We start from the raw sequence: 24,067 nt of genomic DNA on the forward strand, positions 1-24,067 counted from the left end.
AAAAAGCAGACACCGCCACCTTTCCCTTTGTAAACTTAGATATCCTTACTCACTGTCAACTATACCACCAACATTGATGATATCTGCAACTATAATAACAACTAGACCAAGTGGACCCGTTGGGCCCAAACCTCTCCTGCATTGATACAGGACCCTCTCCTCCCCCTTCCCCTCCCCTCTCCTCCCCCCCCTCCCCTCTCCCCCCCCTCCCCCTCCCCCTCCCCCTCCCTCCCCTCCCCCTTCCCGCCCCTCCCTCCACCCTCCTCCCCTTCTCCCTCCTCCTTCTCCCTCCTCCTTCTCCCCCTCCTCCCCCTACCCACCCCCCATTCCTCCCCTCCCCCCTCCACCCCCCTCCCCTTCCCCTCTCCCCTTCCCCTCCCCACACTCCATCCCCCTCAACCCCCCTTATCCTCCCTCCTCCCCCTCCCCTCCCCCTCCCCTCCCTCCCCCTCCCTCCCGAGGAGATAGATTTAAACGTTAAAATGTGAATAACGTAAAAAATATAACACCGATGTCAATGAAACTTCTTCCATTAGCATCAAAGGGACGTCGGTGAGTAAGGTGGGCCTAAAATTGTTGCACTATCGTGTGCCATTTTGGCTGTAGTTCAGGAACAAACAAATTAGAGTTTTAGTATATAGATGTTAACAACAATTCCCCAGACAATGTCAACAACATAAAGTAGAGTTGCAGATGACACCAATGTTGGTCTGTTTTTTGTCTGCTTTTTGATCAATACTTCATGGTGTACTGATGTGATGGCCTTAACTCAATTCTGCTCCCTTGAGCTGGAATACATGATCATAAAATGTTAACAACATTATCATCCAAATCGTTATTGTAGATAACAATCAACAGTAGCCCCAGCAACAACGCTTGCAGTACACCTCTGGTCATGGGCCTCCAATCAAAAAAGCATCCCTCCACAATTACCTTTTGACTCCTTTCTCCAAGTCAATTTTGAATCCAAATGGCTAACTCACCTTGCTGCCCTTCGTAAATAACAGTACGCATTAGCCAGTGGTTTTGTTGTCCTTATCTTTCAGTCTAATGGAAACACTGTGGTCTTGAACTTTCATTTTTTCATTTTTGAATGACTACAATTTGTCAGATGTAGAGGTACCTGCCAGAAGCTGCTCTCAATCTAACTGCATCCAGTTTTCTGTCTATTTGTACATAACTGCAACTGATTGCATGATTCTGAGGAATTCTCAGAAATATGCGACTGTGATCTTAGTCTGACTGAGTTCACTCTAGTCTCTGCCACATATTTAAGGATATTAAATTCAAATATTAATTTAAAATGAAAACCATTGCTACCTGGTATGATCAGTTCAACATCAAGATGTTTTTGGTGTCTGGCAAATGACGTCATAAACTGTGCGGATATCTGGTACTCGAATAATATCATACACAGTGCTTAACTTATCTGGTGGAACCTAAAACATATGAAATGAACAAAATATTTTTTTTCAGTTGGATTAAAATTAATTCACATTCACAAAAGAAAATTGTCACATACCATAAAACCACATTTTATTTAGAATAACTGCTGCATTTTAGCTAGTAACTTCATCCACATTGTTTTATTTTTGTATTAAAGATCTCCATGCACTTCAATGAGCCCAAGTTCAACATAGTTATGTGCAAGATAAATATTTAAAGATTATACTTCATTTAAAATAAAACCACGTTAATGGTTTTACATGATAAAGTTCCTGTTACTTGATAAATATTGCATGTTCAGCAGATTAATACTAACATTAATTTAGACCCTTGTAGATTCCACAGCATCAAAGCTCATTGTAATCTCATTTATAATGGAAGAGGGGAACCCCCATTTAATCTAATATGGAGCTAAATTTAATCTAATATGTTTCTTTTTGCCTTCTTGAAATGCAATGGGATGCCTTAGGATGTCATCAATGCTGAATGCAATATTTTGCTATTTTGAAAATACAGTACCAACAAAATGGAAATTATGCATGAGTGCTGCGCTTAAGCTCTTTTTAAAAGAAAAATGTTGACAGGAAATCTCTGCAGATAGAATCTGTTTAACATATCTTCCAAAATATAGGTCACCTGCTGTAAAATAAGATTAATGAAATAGACATTCAACATCAAAGTGTTTGTTTTTATGTGTGCTGCCTCACTAGCAAGATCAATTGTGGCAGTAGGCAAATTGCAGTGAGTCTGTTCTTGCTAAAGTAGGAGTTGATATGAGGTTGTCACTGGGGCATGTCACCATACTCTTTTTGGGCAGCAGTATTAATGATGCCCTTTTAAAGCAGATGGAAATCTCAGACCTCAGTAATTAGAAGCTGAAGATGCCCACAAAAACTCCAGCCAGTTGGTCCTACTCAATCTCTCTTGGTAACTAAAATCTTGCATTCCGGGTAACGTCCTGGTAAATCTCTTTTACACTCCATCTAATGCATTCATATCCCTTCCGTAGTGCTGTAACCAGAATAGCACACCGTATTCTAAATATTGGCTAACCAATATCTTGTGCGGCTGCAACATAAGTCAACTCACATGCTCAATAGCCCTGCCTATCAAGGCAAGCAAACAAAATGTCTGATGTCTAAGTGTCACCTCAATGTCTGAAGACAGGTCCTGACCCAAAATGTCACCTATCCATGTCCTCCAGAGATGTTGCCTGACGCGCTGAGTTACTCCAGCACTTTGCATTCTTTTTCAAGTAAACTAATTTACTTTCTCAGCACCCTATCCACCCACGTCACCACTTTCAGGGACCTATGAACTTGCGCTCCAAGGTACCTCTGTACATCTGAGTTTCTGTCATTTACAGTATATGTCCTGCCAATATTAATGACCCAAAATGTTTTTTCTCATGCTTGGCTGGATTAAAATTCTATCTGCCACTGCACAACCCAACTTTCCAGGTGATCTATGTTTCTCTGTATCCTTAGGCAACCATCCTTGTTATTTACAAGTCCACCAATCTTCATGTCATCAGCAAACCTATCAGACCTCAAATAATCTCATCCAAGTCTTTTATATGCATGACAAACAAAAGGTTCCAGTATTGTTCCTTGAAGTAAACCACTGATTACAAACTTACATTCAGAAAAAACAATTCTCCACCTTTACCCTCAGACTCCTATCACCAAGACAATTTTGGATCCAGATTGCCAAAACAGCTATATCTAAAGGGAGTCTTTGATCTTTGAGGGATCAGTTGGTTGCAACTGTGAAAAGGAATGTTGGTTCATCAGGCACTTACTCCACCAAGGTATGTCAAAAGTCATAAAACACGATGCAGTCATAAAGTTATATGCACATTTATACAGTAGTTATCACATTACAAATTTCCTCCATGTTCCCAACTTGCCTTTATGTTAGTCAAATGATACTCCTATTTCTTATGTTTAAGGACAAGAATCAATAAAAATCCACGTCAATAGTGCATAACTTTATCACTCCATAAAAGCTTGTATTAAATGTTTTCTGGATTAACAGTTCCCATGTCACAAGATAATGTTTGTTGCGATTTTTCAGAACAGTAGTTTTGAATATCAATGTAATAGAAGTATGGTTAAAATTGAAGATAGACACAAAATGCTGGAGTAACTCAGTGCGACCCATTCTGGCAGTATGAGGTACCAGTAGTTGCCATTTTGGGTCGAGACCTTTCATCAGACTGAGAGTCAGGGAGAGGGAAACTAAAGATATGAGAAGGTACAGAACAAAACAGAGGCTGCATCGATGACTCTGGAAAAGTGGAACCCACAATGGTCCATTGTTGACTGGCGACGAGGTGATAACGAAAGGATGCAAACGGTGGAAGTAGCAAGAGGACTAGGGTGACAGAGGGACGGAGAGAGAGGGAATGCAAGGGTTACTTGAAGTTAGAGATATCAATATTCATCCTCAACCGTAGAACTAGCCAATTTCCGTCTACTAATACTCTCCTCCGCCTAGCAGAGCTGGTCCTTATCCTCAACAACTTCTCCTTCGACTCCTCCCACTTCCTCCAAATCCACGGGGTACCTATGGGCACTCGCATGGGCCCTAGCTATGCCTGCCTCTTTGTTGGGTACGTCGAACAATTCCTGTTCCAGGTGCACATTGGCCCTATCCCTGAACTCTACCTCCGCTACATTGACGACTGCATCGGTGCTGCCTCCTGCACCCATGCAGAACTCACTGACTTCATCAACTTCACAACTAATTTCCATCCTGCACTCATTCACATGGATCATCTCCAACATCTCCGCACGTTTCTGGATCTCACCGTCTCCATCACAGGAGACAGACTATTGACCGATATCTACTACAAACCTACTGACTCTCATAGCTATCTAGACTACACTTCTTCCCACCCTGCTTCCTGTAAAGACTCTATCCCCGACTCCCAATTCCTCCGTCTATGCCGCATCTGTGCCCAGGATGAGGTGTTCCATACTAGATCATCGGAGATGTCCTCATTCTTTCGGAAATGGGGGTTCCCCTCTTCCATTATAAATGAGGCTTTCATTAGGGTCTCCTTGATACCCCACAGCTCCGCTCTTGCTCCCCCTCCCCCCATTTGCAACAAGGACAGACTCCCCCTTGTCCTCACCTTCAACCCCATCAGCCATCGCATACAGCATATAATCCTCCAACACTTTTGCCACCTCCAACGGGATCCCACTACTGGCCACATCTTCCCATCTCCACCCCATTCTGCTTTCCACAGAGACCGTTCCCTCTGCAACTCCCTGGTCCACTTGTCCCTTCCCACCCAAAACACCCCCTCCCCAAGTACTTTCCCCTGCAACTGCAGGAGATGCAACACCTGTCCCTTTACCTCTCCCATCGACTCCACCCAAGGACTCCGACAGTCTTTTCAGGTGAGGCAGAGGTTCACTTGCACCTCCTCCAACCTCATCTACTGTATCGGCTGTTCCAGGTGTCAACCTCTGTACATCCGCGAGACTAAGCGCAGGCACGGCAATCTTTTCGCTGAACACCTCCGCTCAGTCCGCCCTTAACCTACCTGATCTCCCGGTTGCTCAGCACTTTAACGCCCCCTCCCATTCCCAATCTGACCTTTCTGTCCTGGGCCTCCTCCATTGTTAAAAGTGTGGCCCAGCGCAAATTGGAGGAACAGCACCTCATATTTCGCTTGGATAGCTTACACCCCAGCAGTATGATCATTGACTTCTCTTACTTCAAATAGCCCTTGCTTTTCCTCTCTCTCCACCCCTCCCCTTCCCCGTTCTCCCACCAGTCTTACTGTCTCCGACTACATTCTATTTCTGTCCCACCCACTCCCCTGACATCAGTCTGAAGAAGGGTCTCAACCCGAAACATCACCTATTCCTTCTCTCCAGAGATGCTGCCTGTCCCGCTAAGTTAACCTAGCATTTTGTGTCCAACTTCGATTTAAACCCGCATCTGCAGTTATTTCCTGCTCAATGTTCATGCCGCTTTGTTAAAATATCTTCAGTATTACATGCTCTGTCACCTATGGTGTTCTGTGCTGCACCTTGGTGGAACCAGCCTGTTCCCCTTCTGTCATGGGTAGACTGACTCCCCCCCGTACCCTCCCCCCCACCCCATTAGCTGCTCTCCATTCCTCCAAGACCTTGCCTGTGGTTAGAGATACAAAGATCTTCATCAAGGCATAAGTTTAGATTTCACTTATTTTCATCCATCTCCAAAAAGTTACTAACCTTCTTAAATATATTAAACATATAAACCATATTACCTTTAACAACATTTGCCAACATACATCCAGAGACCTCCAATATAATTATTTATTACAAATGAGTCTGTCCAGTTACTTAACTGCTGCAATGGCTAATTTACAATGTCAACCCTGAGTTAATGTTAATCTGTGATGATTCCAGATGCAAAGGCTGATTATCTTTTCCATTTAGTCTTTGCACTTACGTTAGGATTGTTCAGTAATTAGAAAGCAGGTTGTTAACAAGCAAGCAGTTCTAATGGAGGTAAACAAGCATTGATGTTTGCAAATCCATTCTCACTCAACACCAACCTGTGGAAATGCTGCTGGCTCTGGTACAGCAACAAATTCATATATTCCATAATCATCCATAGATGGCTCTTGTTCTACTGGAAACAAACAGAAAATGTTCGAAATGAGATAAACCACTCAAAATTTCCATAAACAAAAAGTACCGGAGCAACATCTCTGGAGAGAAGGAATGGGTGATGTTTCAGGTCGAGCACCAAAGTGCTCCAGCACTTTGTGCTTTGCTCAAAATTCCAGCAGCTGCAGTCTCGTGTGCCTCAACATGGACATACAAAGAGCAGGTTGGGAGGAGGTTTTGGGCAATGCAATTTTGACCAAACTGTAATCTTTTTAAGATATGATTAGCAGATGGAAAGTATAAAACTGAAAGATAATTTAGGAGTCCTATTTAGGATGTACTTTAGGATAATTTTATAGAGCTGTCATTAAGCCAACAGTGAACTTGTTTTGTTATTATTTACATCGTTAGGTACTTATGCATCCACTAGAAATAAACTTATTTGGAATCATGACAAGCTGGATATTCTTTCTGCCAACTTTAGAATTCAGAAGTAAATTTTATTCAAGATAACAAGTCCTTATACAATACCTAACTAAAAACAATACAGTCTGGAGTTCTTACAAAGCACTTGCTGGTTAGTATTGATTTGGTCGGTGGAAGTGTCAGTTTCTGTGCTGCATGGCTCTATAACTATGACAAGTGTTAAAGGCATGTGCCACGAGGAAGGTACTTTACCTGAAGCACGAGGGAAAAAATGTATCGGCCGGGCTTGTCTTGTGTAAATAAAGATAGTTTATTACAGACGTCTAAAAATTGAGTTTACCAAACATAAAACCTGTTTGATTACTCCAGTCACAAGTGGACTGGAAGATAAAAAATAAAGATGACTGTGAAGAAAATAAAGATATGTGGATATGTAGAAGAAACTGGACGAGGGAACAAAATTCCCCCTTAAATTTACTTAAACGTAATTTGCAAACAGTATAGGGTGGAGCTAATTATGCTATTTCGGTGTCAAGTTTTTAATTTGATTTACAGGTTTACTCTTCATTTACCATGTGATCAAAACTTGGAAGAATCCAAATGGGATTGAGCCAGCATGAAGCAACCCATGCCTTTGAGTTATAGAGACACATAGTATGGGACTAGCTTAGATGGGGCATCTTGGTCTGCCCAATTTGTTCATGCTGACTATGATGCCCCAATGCTAGTCCCATTTACCCATGTTTGGCCCATATCGCTCTCAACATTTCCTATCCAGGTAGCCGTCCAATTATTTTTCAAATGCTGTTATAGTACCTACCTTAACTACCTTCTCTGGCAGCACATTCCATATACTCACCACCCACTGTGTGAAAAAGTTGCCCCTCTGTTTTCTATTAAATCATTCCTCTCTCATCTTAAACCTATGTCCTCTGGTTCTTAATTCCCCTGCTTTGAGTAAAAGACTGTGCCTTCACCCTTTCTATTCCCCTCATTATTTTTTTCACCTCCATAAGATCACCCATCAGATTCCTGCACCAGCTTCTCCTTATGGCTCATATCCTCTGGTCCTGGCAACATCCTTGTAAATCTTCTGTACACTTGTTGAGTTCCATTGGAAAAACTGATTCACCTCAGCAATCTCAATGCCAGATAGGGAAATGATACAAATTTTGGAAAGGTGAATTGGTTAGGAAGCAGAAGCAACTTTATTCCAGTCCTTCCTTTGATAAATGTTTTTGAACATAATATTGTCAGAACTAACATCCTGTTTCATCAAAATGACAAATGCAAGGCCTTATGGCATCACCCTCAATCCAGGCATGAGCAATTGTTGGCCTACTTCAATATATGAGCAAGTGGCAACATGAATGTCAGAATGAATGACTGGTGGATAGATTATTATTGACAGGTGTATTGAAACATAATGAAAAACTTTGATTGTGTGATCAAATCAAATTACACCAGACTTGAGTGCCATCAAACCATACACAAATACAACAAGTAGTGCAAAGAGAAAAATAACCTGAGTGTAGAATATAGTGTTACAATGTTATGGCTGGAGGGAAAGAATAGATTTTTTAAAAGAGCCACACTGTGCATGCAAGTGCTATGCATGCACAGTGGTGCAGCGGTAGAGTGGTGCACAGTGGTGCAGTGGTAGAGCTGCAGCTTCACAGTACCAGAGACCAGGGTCCGATTCTGACCTCAGGTGCTGACTGTGTGAAGTTTGTATGTTCTCTTTGTGACCACACGGATTTTTCTCAGGGTGCTCCAGTTTCCCAACTTATCCCAAAGACATGTGTTTGTAGGTTAATTAATTTCTGTAAAATGGAGAGGTGGGGGGAGGTTGTTTGTGTGATGGACTGAACTTCATCCCCAACTCTGCAAATACTTGAATTTGCAGAGTTTCAGCAAATCTACTGCATTTGCTCGGTAGCGTCAGTCTTGGGCAGAGCAGTTGCCAAACCAAATTGCATTGCATCCTGATAGGATATTTTCTACAGCCTATCTGTACGTGTTTGTAAGAGGCCAAATTGGTTGGTGACATTTCTATGCACAGGAACTTGAAGCTCTTCATCTTCTCCACTTGAGCACATTTGATGCTGACTGGGATGTACACATCACCTTGTTTCCTGAAGTCAATGACTAGCTCCCTGACATTGAGGGAATGTTGTTGCCTTGACACCATATTACTATCCGCTCCTTCCTATACTCTTGTCTCCTCATTGTTCAAGATCCAGCCCACTACAGTGGTGTCATCTGCAAACCTGTAAATTTAGTTAGAGCAGAATTTGGCGGCACAGTCTTGATTATATAGAGAATGTAGTAGGGGCTGTGAATTCATCCAAACGCAAAAAGGGATCTCAGAGAAAATAATTGTGACCATCCTCAAGAAAAGAGACATGCTTGATTGCAATAATTGATATGATATCTGCCTGCATTTTGTCATGGGAAAAGTCAATGCCATGAACCTCCTTCACCCCTCTTCCCAATATCAAACAGCTGCTCTCAGAGTTACAATGTTCATTTTCTAGATCAAGAGTCACTGCAGACGTTGAACAAAATTCCCTTATAAATTTATTCGTCTAATTTGCAAACAATATCAGGTGGAGCTGACCATGTTGTATTAGGCATAAGTATTACTCTTAACCTGTTTCACAGGTTTGCTCTTCATTTGCCTGTGATTAGATGGTGGAACAATCTAATGCACTTCCACCTGTCTAATTAAATAAAAACATCATTGTTGTGCATAAAATGCATCAGGTGCTACTCTGTTTGCAACACAAATCCCTTTTTAATTCTTAATTTCCCCATTATTGAATTTGATTTGCTGGTAGGTCACCTTCCTCTTTTTATAAAGCCAATGGCTATATGATACTAATTTAAACTCAAATCACTGCCCAACTTTTGTTTTCTGCACATTAATTGGATTCACTACTGTACAAAATAAATTGATTGTTGTTGCAGTTAATGTGATGTTATGTGTGGCATGAATGATGTGGGTGGGATTGAAAGAACATGGCTGTTCACTGCCAACTTTTGTAAGTTTTAGAGTGGTAGCTTGCTGTCATTAGAATGGAGATGAGGAGGAATGTCTTTAGCCAGAGAGTGGTGAATCTGTGGAATTCATTGCCACAGAGGCCGGCACTGGGTATTTTTAAAGCAGAGTTTGATTGGTTCTTGATTAGGAAGGGCATCAAAGGTTGTGAAGGAGAAGGCAGGAGAATGGGGTTGTGAGAGAAAAATAGATTGGCCATGATTGAATGGTGGAGTAGACGATGGGCCGAATGCCCCAATTCTGCTCCCATGTCTTCTGGTCTTATGTTATATCTCCAGGTGATCTCTGGCAACCAACAGGTAGCTCTTTACCAATCAGAGTGAAAAATACTGTCCAAGCCAAAAAGTATAAGTTAAAATATTTCATTAATTGCAAAAGTAAGTATAGAAAATAAAATCAAGAAAAAATGGGACAGTGGGAGAGGAAAGCGACAGGGTTAAAAAAAAATCAATAATAAACAAATTTTGAAGGAACACACATCTGTACATTAAAATTTTCAGTGTTAGGCAGTCATTACGACTTTACGCAACATTAAAATTTCACTTACTGCAATATTCTTCACATTTTTGTGCTTGTTTAGCCGATAATTAATGGAGAAGTACAGTAATTTCACACTCTACACTGACTTCAGTTCTGGGGGTGTGAACGGTTCTGCCATTGTGAAGCTCACACAGGAGCAAAGTGAGCAATCTCCATGTTCATGTCTTTAATTGCGCAAGTGTGGACTCTGGAACATACTGAAGTTAGACACAAAATGCTGCAGTAACTCTGGCAGCATATCTGGACATAAAGAATGGGTGGCGTTTCGGGTCGAGACCCTTCTTCACCCATTCCTTCTGGAGTTACTGGAGTTACTCCAGCATTTTGTGTCTACCATCGATTTAAACCAGCATCTGCCATTCTTTCCTACACACTCTGGAACATACTGTCAGGTACACTCCTTGTAGGCAGTGAGTTCTGTCCCTCTTGCTTATTGTTGCTGCAAAATCTATGTAATAGCGTTGTTACATTTGCACTGAATCATTGGGATTGACTCACAGATCTGACATCAGCTGGTCCAGCCTCAGAATGTAGAGTTAGGCAGGGCAGAGAAGAAAGCTTTGATCTGGGAGAGTGGTGACCTTTTGCAATTGCAAACTGCAAATTGTTGTGGGGGCCAAACCACTGAATATATTTATGGCAAAGATAAATAATTTTAAGGTACATTTTCAAGTATGTCAATTGGTATGCAGCAAGAGGTGAATTGATCATAGGGAACAAGGAGATGGCAGACCAATTGAACAAATACTTTGGTTCTGTCTTCACTAAGGAAGACATAAACCGTCTGCCGGAAATAGCGGGGGACCGGGGGTCTAAAGAGATGGAGGAACTGAGGGAAATCCAGGTTAGTCGGGAAGTGGTGTTAGGTAAATTAAATGGATTAAAGGCAGATAAATCCCCAGGGCCAGATAGGCTGCATCCCAGAGTGCTTAAGGAAGTAGCCTCAGAAATAGTGGATGCATTAGTGATAATTTTTCAAAACTCTTTAGATTCTGGAGTAGTTCCTGAGGACTGGAGGGTAGCTAATGTAATTCCACTTTTTACAAAGGGAGGGAGAGAGAAAACGGGGAATTATAGACCAGTTAGCCTAACATCGGTAGTGGGGAAAATGCTAGAGTCAGTTATTAAAGATGTGATAGCATTACATTTGGAAAGTGGTGAAACCGTCGGACAAAGTCAGCATGGATTTACCAAAGGCAAATCATGTCTGACGAATCTTATAGAATTTTTCGAGGATGTAACTAGTAGAGTGGATAAGGGAGAACCAGTCGATGTGTTATATCTGGACTTTCAGAAGGCCTTCGACAAGGTCCCACATAGGAGATTGGTGTACAAACTTAAAGCACACGGTATTGAGGGTTCAGTGTTGAGGTGGATAGAAAATTGGTTGGCGGAAAGGAAGCAAAGAGTAGGAATAAACGGGTCCTTTTCAGAATGGCAGGCAGTGACTAGTGGGGTACCGAAAGGCTCAGTGCTGGGACCCCAGTTATTTACAGTGTATATTAATGATTTGGACGAGGGAATTGAATGCAACATCTCTAAGTTTGCGGATGACACGAAGCTGGGTGGCAGTGTTAGCTGCGAGGAGGATGCTAGGAGGCTGCAGAGTGACTTGGATAGATTAGGCGAGTGGGCAAATGCATGGCAGATGCAATATAATGTGGATAAATGTGAGGTTATCCACTTTGGCGGCAAGAACAGGAAAGCAGAGTATTACCTGAATGGTGACCGATTGGGAGAAGGGGAGATGCAACGTGACCTGGGTGTCATGGTGCACCAGTCATTGAAAGCAAGCATGCAGGTGCAGCAGGCAGTGAAGAAAGCGAATGGTATGTTGGCATTCATAGCAAGAGGATTTGAGTTTAGGCCAGGGAGGTTCTGCTGCAGTTGTACAGGGCCTTGGTGAGACCGCACCTGGAGTATTGTGTGCAGTTTTGGTCTCCTAACCTGAGGAAAGACGTTCTTGCCTTAGAGGGAGTACAGAGAAGGTTCACCAGATTGATCCCTGGGATGGCGGGACTTACATATGAGGAAAGACTAGATAGACTGGGCTTGTACTCGCTGGAATTTAGAAGACTGAGGGGGGATCTTATAGAAACATATAAAATTCTTAAGGGGTTGGAGAGGCTAGATGCGGGAAGATTGTTCCCGATGTTGGGGGAGTCCAGAACCAGGGGTCACAGCTTAAGGATAAGGGGGAAGTCTTTTAGGACCGAGATGAGAAAACATTTCTTCACACAGAGAGTGGTGAGTCTGTGGAATTCTCTGCCACAGAAGGTAGTTGAGGCCAGTTCATTGGCTATAGTTAAGAGGGAGTTAGATGTGGCCCTTTTTGCTAAAGGGATCAGGGGGTATGTAGAGAAGGCAGGTACAGGCTACTGAGCTGAATGATCAGCCATGATCATATTGAATGGCGGTGCAGGCTCGAAGGGCCGAATGGCCTACTCCTGCACCTATTTTCTATGTTTCTATGTTTCTATGATATTGACATATACCAAGCATGAATGGTAGAGGAGCCTGAAAGGGCAGAATGGCCTTTTCCACCCCATGTTTTTCTAAGTTAATACAAGTAACAAATTGCCTTGTAACTGGGCTACAAAATTGCCAATGATTTTATTTAGAATTATCAAGCCTCTCATAAAACTATGAATTTAATCCACTGCATTGTCTAATTGATAGCATCATCTCCAGTATGTACTGAATGCACACACAAAATGCAGCACTATTCTAGTAAACTCAACTGAAAAGAAAATAATTATAATTCATGGAGACACAAGGAGCTGTTGATGCTGGAATCTGCAGTAAAACACAAAGTACTGGAGTTACTCCGTGGGTCAGGCAGCATGTCTGCGTGGAATTGACAAGCACCTTTTCAGGTAAGGTCCCTACACAAAACGTCACCTGTCCATTCCCATCAGAGTTGCTGTGTGCAGTTTTGGTCTCCAAATTTGAGGAAGGATATTCTTGCTATTGAGGGCGTGCAGCGTAGGTTCACTAGGTTGATTCCCGGAATGGCGGGACTGTCGTATGTTGAAAGGCTGGAGCAATTAGGCTTGAATACACTGGAATTTAGAAGGATGAGGGGGGATCTTATTGAAACGTATAAGATAATTAGGGGATTGGACACATTAGAGGCAGGAAACATGTTCCCAATGTTGGGGGAGTCCAGAACAAGGGGCCACAGTTTAAGAATAAGGGGTAGGCCATTTAGAACGGAGATGAGAAAGAACTTTTTCAGTCAGAGAGTGGTGAAGGTGTGGAATTCTCTGCCTCAGAAGGCAGTGGAGGCCAGTTCGTTGGATGCTTTCAAGAGAGAGCTGGATAGAGCTCTTAAGGATAGCAGAGTGAGGGGATATGGGGAGAAGGCAGGAACGGGGTACTGATTGAGAGTGATCAGCCATGATCGCATTGAATGGCGGTGCTGGCTCGAAGGGCTGAATGGCCTACTCCTGCACCTATTGTCTATTGCTGCCTGACCCGCTGAGTTCACCATTTTGCGTTTTAATTATAATTCTTTGTTCAATTCAACTCTATTTTATTTACTCTAGTAAAATAAGTCACCTCCTCAATTTTAACTTAAATAAAGCACACCATACACAAAGTTTCTTTACATAAACTTGCTTTGCTTTTACCCGTCTTCTGAAGAATGCCAACGAAAGCAGGGTTCACTTCAAAATAAAAGCAGAAAATGCTGGAGATACTTACAGGTCCACTACCGATTTTACAGCAATTGATGGACTGAGACAAAATCATGAGAGTGCACTTGAAATCTCCCCCAGGAAGTCCTCCCAGAAATGTGGTGTCTAGGTCAGGTAAGGCGGCCGATCCTGATCTCATTGGGACATCCGTGCCGATTGACGGATCAAATTTGCCACCTGTGGCCTGGGCTCTGGAACTCGAGCCTGGCTGGAGCTGGCAGATCCATTCTCATAGCCTACCTATATGGCCAATCGACGAGTCAAATTTTCAACCTGTGGCTGGGTCTCTGGAATTGCAGCCCGGCTGGAGCCGATAGATTTGTTTCCCTAGCCGACTACGGAGGCCGACTTTGTGGACCGGTATCTCAGTCCTTCGACGGCCTAGGTGGACCATTCTGGTAAATTTGGACACCTCTCGGAGGTCATGATCTCTGTTGGTCTGGAAAAAGGAATAATCCAGAAAGGCTCTGGAACCAAGGTTTGCCAGGAAATTGGTGGTAGACCTGTAGCAGGTTGTGCCGAAAGATGGAGAAAGAATCGGATAATATATCAAACATATTAGGCTCATGACCTTTCACCAGAATTGGAAACATGAGCCAATAAGTGTATTTTAAGTTGTACATGAGGAGGAGGTGTGGAGGGAACAATGTAAATGTTTGTATTAGGTGGAGACCAGGGACATAAATCAAAGAGAGATTGTCATCAAAGAGAGTGTAGCAAAGACCTGTAGTACATGGCAGATTTGCCTGAAACAGATGTAAATAGAGATACAATTACTACAATTACTCTGAGGAAGGGTCCCGACTTGAAACCACACCATGTTTTCCAGAGATGCTGCCTGGCCTGCTGAATTACTCCAACACTTTGTGTATTTTTTGGCTGAAAATACTCAGCAGATCAAGTAGCATAAATGGCAGGGGAATTACTGAGTTAACATTACATCAGAACAGGCCTATTTCTGTCACTAATAGGAAAGGCCGATTAACTGAAATCGTTGAATTAAGTATTTAATTCTCAGGGCCATAAGAGATGTTTATTTCTGAGCACATTTAGAACATTAACTGCATCTGTGTGTTTCAAAATAACAACACTGGCATCAAACCAGTGTTAGGTGGGGGGGAGGGGGGTGTGGAAATGTATGGGAATAGGAGGGTGATTATTACAATGATTTCTTGCTCTGCACATTTCCTGTGGATATTTACTGTTGGGCCCATCCAATATCCAATATGTAGCAAGCACGTGTGCACAACGCATAAATAAACTTTTGATGTTCAGACAGCATCATATGGGAGCACATTCTCTGAATTTTGTTCTTTCGTCAGTCACTTTATCAAAAGCCTTCAACATTTTAAAAATGTTTTCAAAAAAACTCCTTTTGTCATTCACCAATTAAGAAAAGCAGACATAATATCTCAAGATTCTCCTTCCTGTGATTGATACAAAATGCTGGAGTAACTCAACGGGACAGGTAGCATCTCAGGATTAAAGGAATCCATTCCTTCTCTCCAGAGATGCTGCCTGTACTGCTGAGTTACTCCAGCATTTTGTGTCTATCTTTGGTGTAAACCAGCATCTGCAGTTCCTCCCTACACATTCCCCTTCCTGTCACAGTCTTATCCTTAATTATATATTTCACAGTTTAGTGTTAGGATTAGAAATTCAAGACCGGACTAAAGATTTGAAGCGCCCAAACAAAAAGGGTAAAAATGGTTGTAAAATTATCAAATGCATGTTTTATTTAGATATTCCACACTTGGATTTTGATATAAAAAATAAGATGTTCTCAGCTACTTTCACTTGCATAATTACATCAATTTTTTAAATGTCACTTTATTTAAAGTATATTATTACCTGATACTTGGTGTGCTCGTATATAATCTGTCGGTGACCTACAATAAATAAAAACAAGCTTAATGCAGTAGGTTAGAATTAATTCACTGTTAGCTTCATTAACACCATTAGTTCTCATAAGTAGTTATAAGTTGTATATGAACTTCCAATTAATTCTTGTTCTGATTTGCTTTAAAAGATCTCAGATAAAAATACACAGAAAGTAAGCAGAAGCCTTTTTGAAAGAAATATAACAAGAGCACAGAATTCTCGAATAACAGGAGAAAGATACCTAAATGCTTACCATTGTCTGTCATCAGTTTATCTATGGAGGCTGAAGGTGATGTTTCCAAGGTGCACTACATAGATGAGACAGAAGAGAAGACCAAGGTGAAAGTGTGGGGAGAAAACAAAGAGCTATTGAGAGAAAACCTAAGAAATGGAAAGAGGAGTAGAATATCTGACCCTTCATACCTGCTCCACCAGTCATTGAGATCATGGCTGACCTTCCAACTCTGCCCTAGTTTCTAGCAATTCTCCATATTCCTAGGTTCTGCTAATATATGAAAATCTATTGACCTCTGCTTTGAATGACCTTAATGGCTGAATCTCCACAGCTCTCTGAGGTAAAGAATTCCAAAGGCTCAGCACCCTCATGGTGAAGAAATTTCTTCACAATCCGCACGTTCCGAGGGTGTTCCAGTCTAGTCAGCTACGAGAAAAATCCTCCTCACGTCTCCCTTGTTGATGCTTGTAAGCATTTTTAATAATTTGATGAGATCACTTATTCTTCTAAACTCTGGCGATTATAGGACTAGTCCACATAATTTCTCATTTTATGGCAAACCCACCATCTCAGAAACTAGAATGGGGTGCATCTTTGTTGCACCTCCTCCATAGCAAATGTTTCTCTACTTTAGGAAGGGGTCCAAAACCCAGTACTTTAGGAATGATCTAAGCAGATCCTACATAATTGCAGTGGGGCACCACTGTTCCTTGTGTACTCAGATCCTCTCAAAATAAAAGCCAATGCAACATCTTCCTTCCTAATTGATTGCGGCATTTGCATGGTGGTCTTGAGTGAGGTGTGCACACTGACACACAGGACCTGTTGAAATTTAACGTTCTCCAATCTTTCACCATTTAAAAAGGACAGCACTTTTCTGTTTTATGTACCAAAGTGGATGATTTCACTTTTTTTTACAGTATGTGCCATTGCCATTCCTCACCCACTCACTCACTCACTCACTCAGTTTATCTATTCCTCCCTGAAACCTCTTTACATCCTCCTCCTCAACTCACAGTTTCACTTAGTTTTGTATCATCGACAAATCTGGAAGTATGATGTTTGGTCTCCTGCAAGGATGGTCAAATCATTGATGTAGATTTCAATAGCTGAGGCCCAAACACTGCAGTACCAAAATAATTATAGCCTGCCAAAATGAATAGGATTTGTTTATTCTCACTCTTTGTTTACTGACTGATAACCAATTCCCAATTTATGCCATATATTAACCTAATTCCTTGTCCTCTAACCTTGCTGATTAACCTCTTGTGTGGGATCTTATTGAAAACCTTCTGAAAATCTAAATACACTACATCCACAAAATACTCTCTAACAGGTTTGACATAGTGGACTATGGGTTCATTTTTTATGGTTAGGTCATAAGGTCATAAATGATAGGAGTAAAATTAGGCCATTTGGCCCATCAAGTCTACTTCGCCATGCAATCATGGCTGTCCCATATTTCCCTCCTACCCCATTCTCCTGCCTTCTCCCCATAACCACTGACAACTGTACTAATCAAGTTAGGGTTCAAACAGCAGAATCAGAGAAGGAATGGAAATGGACAATGGAAAAAAAATAGAAGAAAGAAAATGACTTGCATGGGTGGAGAGATGACGAAGAGAGAAGAGCAAAGCTGAAAAGGTGTAATAGAAAATAGTTCCGGAGGGGCAGAATGCAGGCAGTGTGCATGCAAACAAAAAAGCAAAGCATTTTATAATAGTTAGCATGTTACAGCAAAAGGAAAGACCACATGGAATGAAATATTTTCAGTGAAACTCGCAATCTAGGAATAAAAATAACTAAATAAACAATTACCCATTTAGTTTCAACTGCATTTATGTTCACTTTAAGATATTCCCCAGTGCAAGTATAGAATATAAAACTTTGAGACAATCCAATGCATAAAAAAGCAAATTAAAATATATTAAAAATAAATTGGTATACCTGTGGTACACTTCCTTCTTAATCACTTGAAGAGAAAGAGAACAAATTAAGACACATTGATCAATGCATGCTTCAAGTATAAATGCATTCAAACCATAAACAATCAGAAGGAACAAATATCTGCTGAGGAGTGGAAGTGGCCTGTGCATGAGTTCTCCTACTGTGGGATGACTGCTGCAAACCAACAACCATATGGTTTTGATAGAGTGAGACATTGATCCACTGAGAGGAGGTCCAAGTTAATTGGAGACGAGGCTTTACCACATGGTAGTTCTACCCTTACACACAAAAGACACCCTGTCGCAACACTGGTGATCACCCATTCACCATGCACAACCACATATAAACTAGGTAGACCACACAGAGTATTGTGTGCAATTCTGGTTGTCCAGTATAGGAATATGGCCTGACCTCATCATTATCGAAGGAATCTATAGGAGGTCTTGCCTCATAAAGGGTAAAGGGTAAATCATCACCCTGGTCATGCTCTCATTTTGCTCCTGCCATCAGGAGAATGAAAACTGTGACCTCCAGGTTCAGGAACAACTTCTTGAACATAGCAAACACCAATTAAAATACAAACTACAAACTGTCTTAGTTGCACTAGAGATTTGGGGCTTTTGTTTTGCATTGTTTCTTTAATTTATTGAGCATTCTTTTGTTTATTATGTTATGTATGAGTACTCTGCTTACATATCTGTGATGCTGCTGCAAGTAAGGATTTAATTGTTCCATTTTCAGTACATATGACAATTAAATACACTTGACGTGACTCTCTTAGATGTGGCTGGGCTGAAGATAATGTAAAGGAGATTCACCAGAATGTTGTCTAGATTGGAAGACGTGTTATAGAAGAGATTGTACAGACTGAGTTTGTTTACTCTTGAGTGAAGGGGTGACCTAATAAAGATATATGAAATTATGAGACATAGATGGAAGAGTAGATGTATAAAAAAAGAGCATAAGTGTAAGGTGAGGGAAAGGAGTTTTAAAGGGGTTCCAAAGGGAAAATCTTTGTCTATTGTCTATTGTCTAAAATCTTTGTGTAGAATGTGACTGAGATACAGAACTTGTTGCCAGAGGAGATGGTGAGATCTGATACAATCATCATATTTAAGCAACTTTTATTCAAGCACATAAATAGGCAAGGCATAGATGGATACAGACCTAATGAAGGCAAATGAGATTAATGTAGGTGTGCAAAGCGGTTGGCATAGACGTGGTGGGCCAAAAGGCCCTTATCAGTGATGTTCCATTCTATAATTCTATGCCTCTTTTTTTAAATTGCAAATGTGTTTAAGTGTTTAAATTACAATAGTTTATTTTAGTTATATGTAAATTTAAGCTTTTTTTTTAAACCATTTTTAATCACTTACATCACTTACATGCTTTAAATGTCTTTCAATATTCGAGGTTTAGTTATTTGACACCTGGTTGTCATGGGCAAGAACAGCATCGGGCATGGGGAATGGGAGCAGGCAACAAGTTGGATTGGGTATACACTGGTCCATTGTATTTGTGATCTCTTCAGATCAGATAAGAAACACCAGCAAATTTTGCTGAATGAAGGCAACAACAATGACAAAGGAAATGCAGAAACTATTTTCTTTGCTGCTAAGTCTTACGTAAGCAGAAATTAAGGGCAAATCCCACAAAAGAAATTGAGTTTTCAATGATATCAACATACCTTTTCGGGGAAAATATCTTTTTAGAATAAAGTAAAGAAGTATGCAGATGATCAGAGTTATTGACAATCCAACAATTATAACCAATGAGTGGATGGAACTTCCTTTTTGTTTCCGCCTTTCTTGACCTAGTAATCACACAATCAGAAGAGTCAGTGAAATGCATTATTGCCAATGCAGAGCACAAGTTTAAATGGAGATGCTGCCTGAACCGCTGAGCTACTCCAGCATTTTGTGTCTTTTCTCAGTAAACCAGCATCTGCAGTTCCTTGTTTCTACTTAGGCTGTTAGTGATTGACTTCTTCATCTGCAGAGTTCCATCAGTGTGGATCGGTAACAACATCGCCTCCTCATTGACCATCAACACAGGTGCACCTCGGGGCCATGTGCTTGGCCTCCTGCTTTACTCTCTTCACACCAATGACTGTAAGGCTATGAACAACTCCAATACCATCTGCATGTTCACTGACAACACCACTGTCATTGGCTGAATCACAGGTGGTGATGAATCTGAATCAATGAGTGGGTGAGAACACCTGGTTGAATGTTGCCGCAGCAACAACCTCATGCTCAACATCACCAAAACCAAGGCACTGATTACTGACTTCATGAAAGGGAAGTCAAGAGACCAAGTGCCAGATTTCATTGGTGGGCCTGTGGTGGAGAGAGTTAGCAATTTAAAATTCATTCTGCATATGATAATAAACTCAAATTTAACTGATTTAATTTTCGGTTACGGCAGATGTTAGATGTGATTTCAGAATGCCTCTTGTGACAGCGCCCCCTCCCTCAGATGCCGCCACGAGTGGCCAATCCCCGGCATCATTGGTAACTGCTGGGTCCAATTAGGTCATAAGGTCATAAGGAATAGGAGTAGAATTAGGCCATTCAGCCCATCAAGTCTACGCCATTCAATCATGGCTGGTCTTTCTCTCCCTCCTAACCCCATTCTCCTGCCTTCCCCCCCAGAGCCTCTGACACTTGTACTAATCAAGAACCTATTGTTTTCTGCCTTAAAAATATCCATTGACATAGCCTCCACAGCCTTCTGTGGCAAAGAATTCCACAGATTCACCACCCTCCGACTAAAGAAATTTCTCCTCATCTCCTTCCTAAAAGAATATCCTTTAATTCTGATTAGATGATAATGGATTGGCAGCCTACTCCCTATAAAACCCATTCCAGCCAGAGGGGAGGAGGGCCACGATGCCATTCTGAACCGATCCTATCTGCCTGCACATCCATATTCCTCCATTCTCTGTCTGTTTATGTATCTGTCAAAATGCTTCTTAAACATTGCTATCATATCTGCTTCTAGACCTTGCATTTTCCAGGCACCTACCACTCTGTGGGAAAAAAAATCATACCTCATAAGTCTCCTTTAAAATGTTGCCCTCTCACCTTAAAGCGCTGCCCTTTAGCATTAGACCTTTCTACCGTGGGGGAAAGACTCTGACTATCTACCCCATTATTGCTTCAAATAATTTCATAAATTTCTGTCAGATCTTCCCTCAGTCTCCTGTGCTCCAGAGAAAACAATCCAAGTTTGGCCAACCTCTCAAAATTGCTGATTATCAGCTGACCCAGGAAACATTTTGGAGAACCTATTTTACAAGTGCCCAAAGACCACATCCTTCCTGTAAAATGGCAACTTGATAGGAAAGAAATTCCACCAATATTCCATTTTCTTCATAGCACTAGCCCACAAAATCTGACTGAAAAGCCTCTGGAAGCCTTTATATTTACATGGCAATATGCATTTGGAAACTTGACAGGAAAAACTGTTGGACTTTATCAGTTTCAACACAGCTGCCTTGGACTCCATATCCTTCTTTGCTGGTTCTTACATTCTTTGGGATTCATTGGTTAACAAAACAGAGGGAGTTACAGTTGTGATATTTCTGCCCCAGCTGTATGTACAGTGTGACAAAACCAAACATAACTGGATGTAATGATTAGTGCATCAATTCTGATTCCATTTAGCAACTGCCCTAACTGAAACCTATATTCCTTTATGCCTATTGCTCACTGAACTGCCCGAGGCTTCATTGCAGATGTCAATATGGGTAATATTTGCTGAACAAAAGAGTTTAGTTGGTCACAAATCCATTAAATACTTGACATTTGAAGATTACAGAAATAACTATAGTACTCAAGATTAGGATGCTGAAATTCGAAGGGAATTTTTTTGGGGAGCGTTAGTGGCAATAGTTCAGATGAAACTCTGGCCAGGACATTTAATCAAACTGGAAGAAAACATAAACCTAAGTGTAAAAAGTTTTCACTGTGAATTTTGATTCTGAAAATTAAGATCTGCTGAATTTAATTTAATTTAAATGAACAATAATGTATTTTTTCACCACCCACATTAATGAAATAGACAAAATAAATATTTGATGCAAGGTTTATTTATATAAATGCCTTACAAAATATAGTGGTAAATGTTTAGAGACAATTGTCATGACTTGCGGTTACACCACGAAGATTAACAGCTGTGAAGATTCACAATAACTGTTGTCTTCACATTTTTTTTCTCTGGTTTCTTTAAATAGAACCACATTATATATCAGCGAGAGAGAATGTTATCTGCAATTGAGGTGTTTAGATACCCTAAGATGAAATCTGTATTTAGAAGACCTGTGCCCTCTCATGACCAAATGACGAGACATTCACCGGCAAACGACTGGCCAACAATAATTTCCATTTTCCATAAGTCACAATCATTATTTTATATGGAACTCCATGGTTCATTTTTAAGCTGTGTGGGTGCAATGTTGTCCAGTAAAGCATACATCACCACGGTGATCTTGTCTGCACTGATTATGGTAACACTGAGCAGCTGCTATCTTTATTTACATTTTTACAATACACCTGTCGTTCAATGTGAAGCCTTGATAAAAGCATAATATAAAAGTGTGAAAAGAGCCTCATATTCATTGGTGTCATTCAATTTATACAGTAGTGCTTGGTGGAACACTAGATCTATAACAACTCGGTAACATTATTTCTTACAATTTGTTGAATTACACAACTGACAACAGGTGGTGCAGGTGGTAAAGCTGCTGATTCACAGCGCCAGACACCAAGGTTAGATTTTTATTCTAGCCAGAAAGTTGTGGTTTGGTACACCATTTGATTTCATGCAACAAAGTATGAATATTCCGAATATTTTGTAGTAAGGGTAAATCATAAATAGGTTCATGTCAATTCAACTGACTTCCTTAATTCGAGCAGGGAAGTTTGTAAACTAGCACAATTTCAGGATGGCATCAGCTATACAGACACAAAATTTGGGATTAAACTGCACACAAATCAAATTATGGTAATACTGTCATCATGTCCATTTGCCTCGATAGGTTCCAATCCGATGGCATTAACGTTCAATTCTCCAATTTCAGGAAACCTGCCCCCCCACCACCACCAGTCCCTCCATCCACCCTGATCCTCCCTCACATACCCTTCTTTCGCACAACCCCTACTCCCTCTCATCCAGCTGCTTCCTCACTCAAACTATCTGCCCATCACCCATTGTCCACTCAAACCACTCAACAGGCCCCTTCCTGTCAGCCCACGCCACTTCCCTTATTTGGTCCCTGACTCCATCTTCTTTCCCATCGGATTCCATCCTCATCAACCCGCCGTGACTTCTGCCAATCACACCCAAGCCTCTGCATTAGCCCACCCCACTCTTCCCTACCTGACTCCATCCACCCCTCCTCACCTGAGTCCACCTACTTTGTACCAGCTCTTACCCCACCCCACCCCAACTTAGACAATAGACAATAGGTGCAGGAGGAGGCCATTCGGCCCTTCACCTGATACTGTTTTTTTCCCCTTCACTCTCTCAGTCCATTGCAAGAGTCCCGGCCCGAAACATTGTTTGTCCAACTTCCCCCACTAATGTTGCCCGACCTGCCGAGTATCTCCAGCTAATTGCTTTTTGCTCAAAGTTCAAGCATGTGCAGTACCTTGTGCCTCAAATCAATTTAATCCTCTTCATGTACATCAAATTAATTTGCCTGTTGTCACATAATTCATCCACTTTACATTTGCTTGAAAGTCATGTTTATGCCAGATTAATTGTATTGTAAAGAACCACGACCGCGTTATCTATAAGATGCTGCTGTTAATGAGTTCCAGACAACAAACACATACATACATACCAGTGGCGGAGAGAATGAGTGTGAACTGAGTTTCGTCCCGCTTGCCCGTGACATGGTTGTAGGCACAGCACATGTAATCAGCTTTCTCGGATATTTTCTCAGACATGATATTTAATACCGGCCCCCGATGGATGGGTGTCGTCTTGTTGTTGGCTTTTTGGAACCACGAGTAGTCATTTGGTGGGTTGGAATTTGCTGAACATTTAAACCAGACTGGTTCTCCTTTGCCAACAGCAAACACTCCTTCACTAATTTTGAATCGAGGCTCAGACTTCACCATCAAGTCATATGGGCCATCTGGAAAATATTACATGAGAAAAATATTTACCAATCCAGAAGTGGTGGCCATTGAGTTAGGTCCCCAAAGAA

The 24,067-nt window shown here is 41.3% G+C and overlaps 1 protein-coding gene across 1 annotated transcript in view; it reads right to left on the reverse strand.

Annotated features, from left to right (window-relative positions):
• Window positions 1–1,319: 1,319 nt before the first annotated feature.
• Window positions 1,320–24,067, reverse strand: part of hepacam2 (HEPACAM family member 2) — a 63,454-nt gene continuing 40,706 nt past the window's right edge. Inside the window, exons 4-9 of the mRNA XM_078429090.1 lie at window positions 23,699–23,995; window positions 19,538–19,663; window positions 17,851–17,875; window positions 15,639–15,676; window positions 6,008–6,084; window positions 1,320–1,439 (exon numbers count right to left, since the gene is read on the reverse strand). Of these exons, the coding sequence (XP_078285216.1) occupies window positions 1,341–1,439; window positions 6,008–6,084; window positions 15,639–15,676; window positions 17,851–17,875; window positions 19,538–19,663; window positions 23,699–23,995 (662 nt within the window). The 3' untranslated portion in view covers window positions 1,320–1,340. The remainder of the gene's footprint in view (window positions 1,440–6,007; window positions 6,085–15,638; window positions 15,677–17,850; window positions 17,876–19,537; window positions 19,664–23,698; window positions 23,996–24,067) is intronic.

The sequence above is a fragment of the Rhinoraja longicauda genome, chromosome 2, assembly GCF_053455715.1.
Source record: "Rhinoraja longicauda isolate Sanriku21f chromosome 2, sRhiLon1.1, whole genome shotgun sequence".
Classification (NCBI taxonomy): domain Eukaryota; kingdom Metazoa; phylum Chordata; class Chondrichthyes; order Rajiformes; family Arhynchobatidae; genus Rhinoraja; species Rhinoraja longicauda.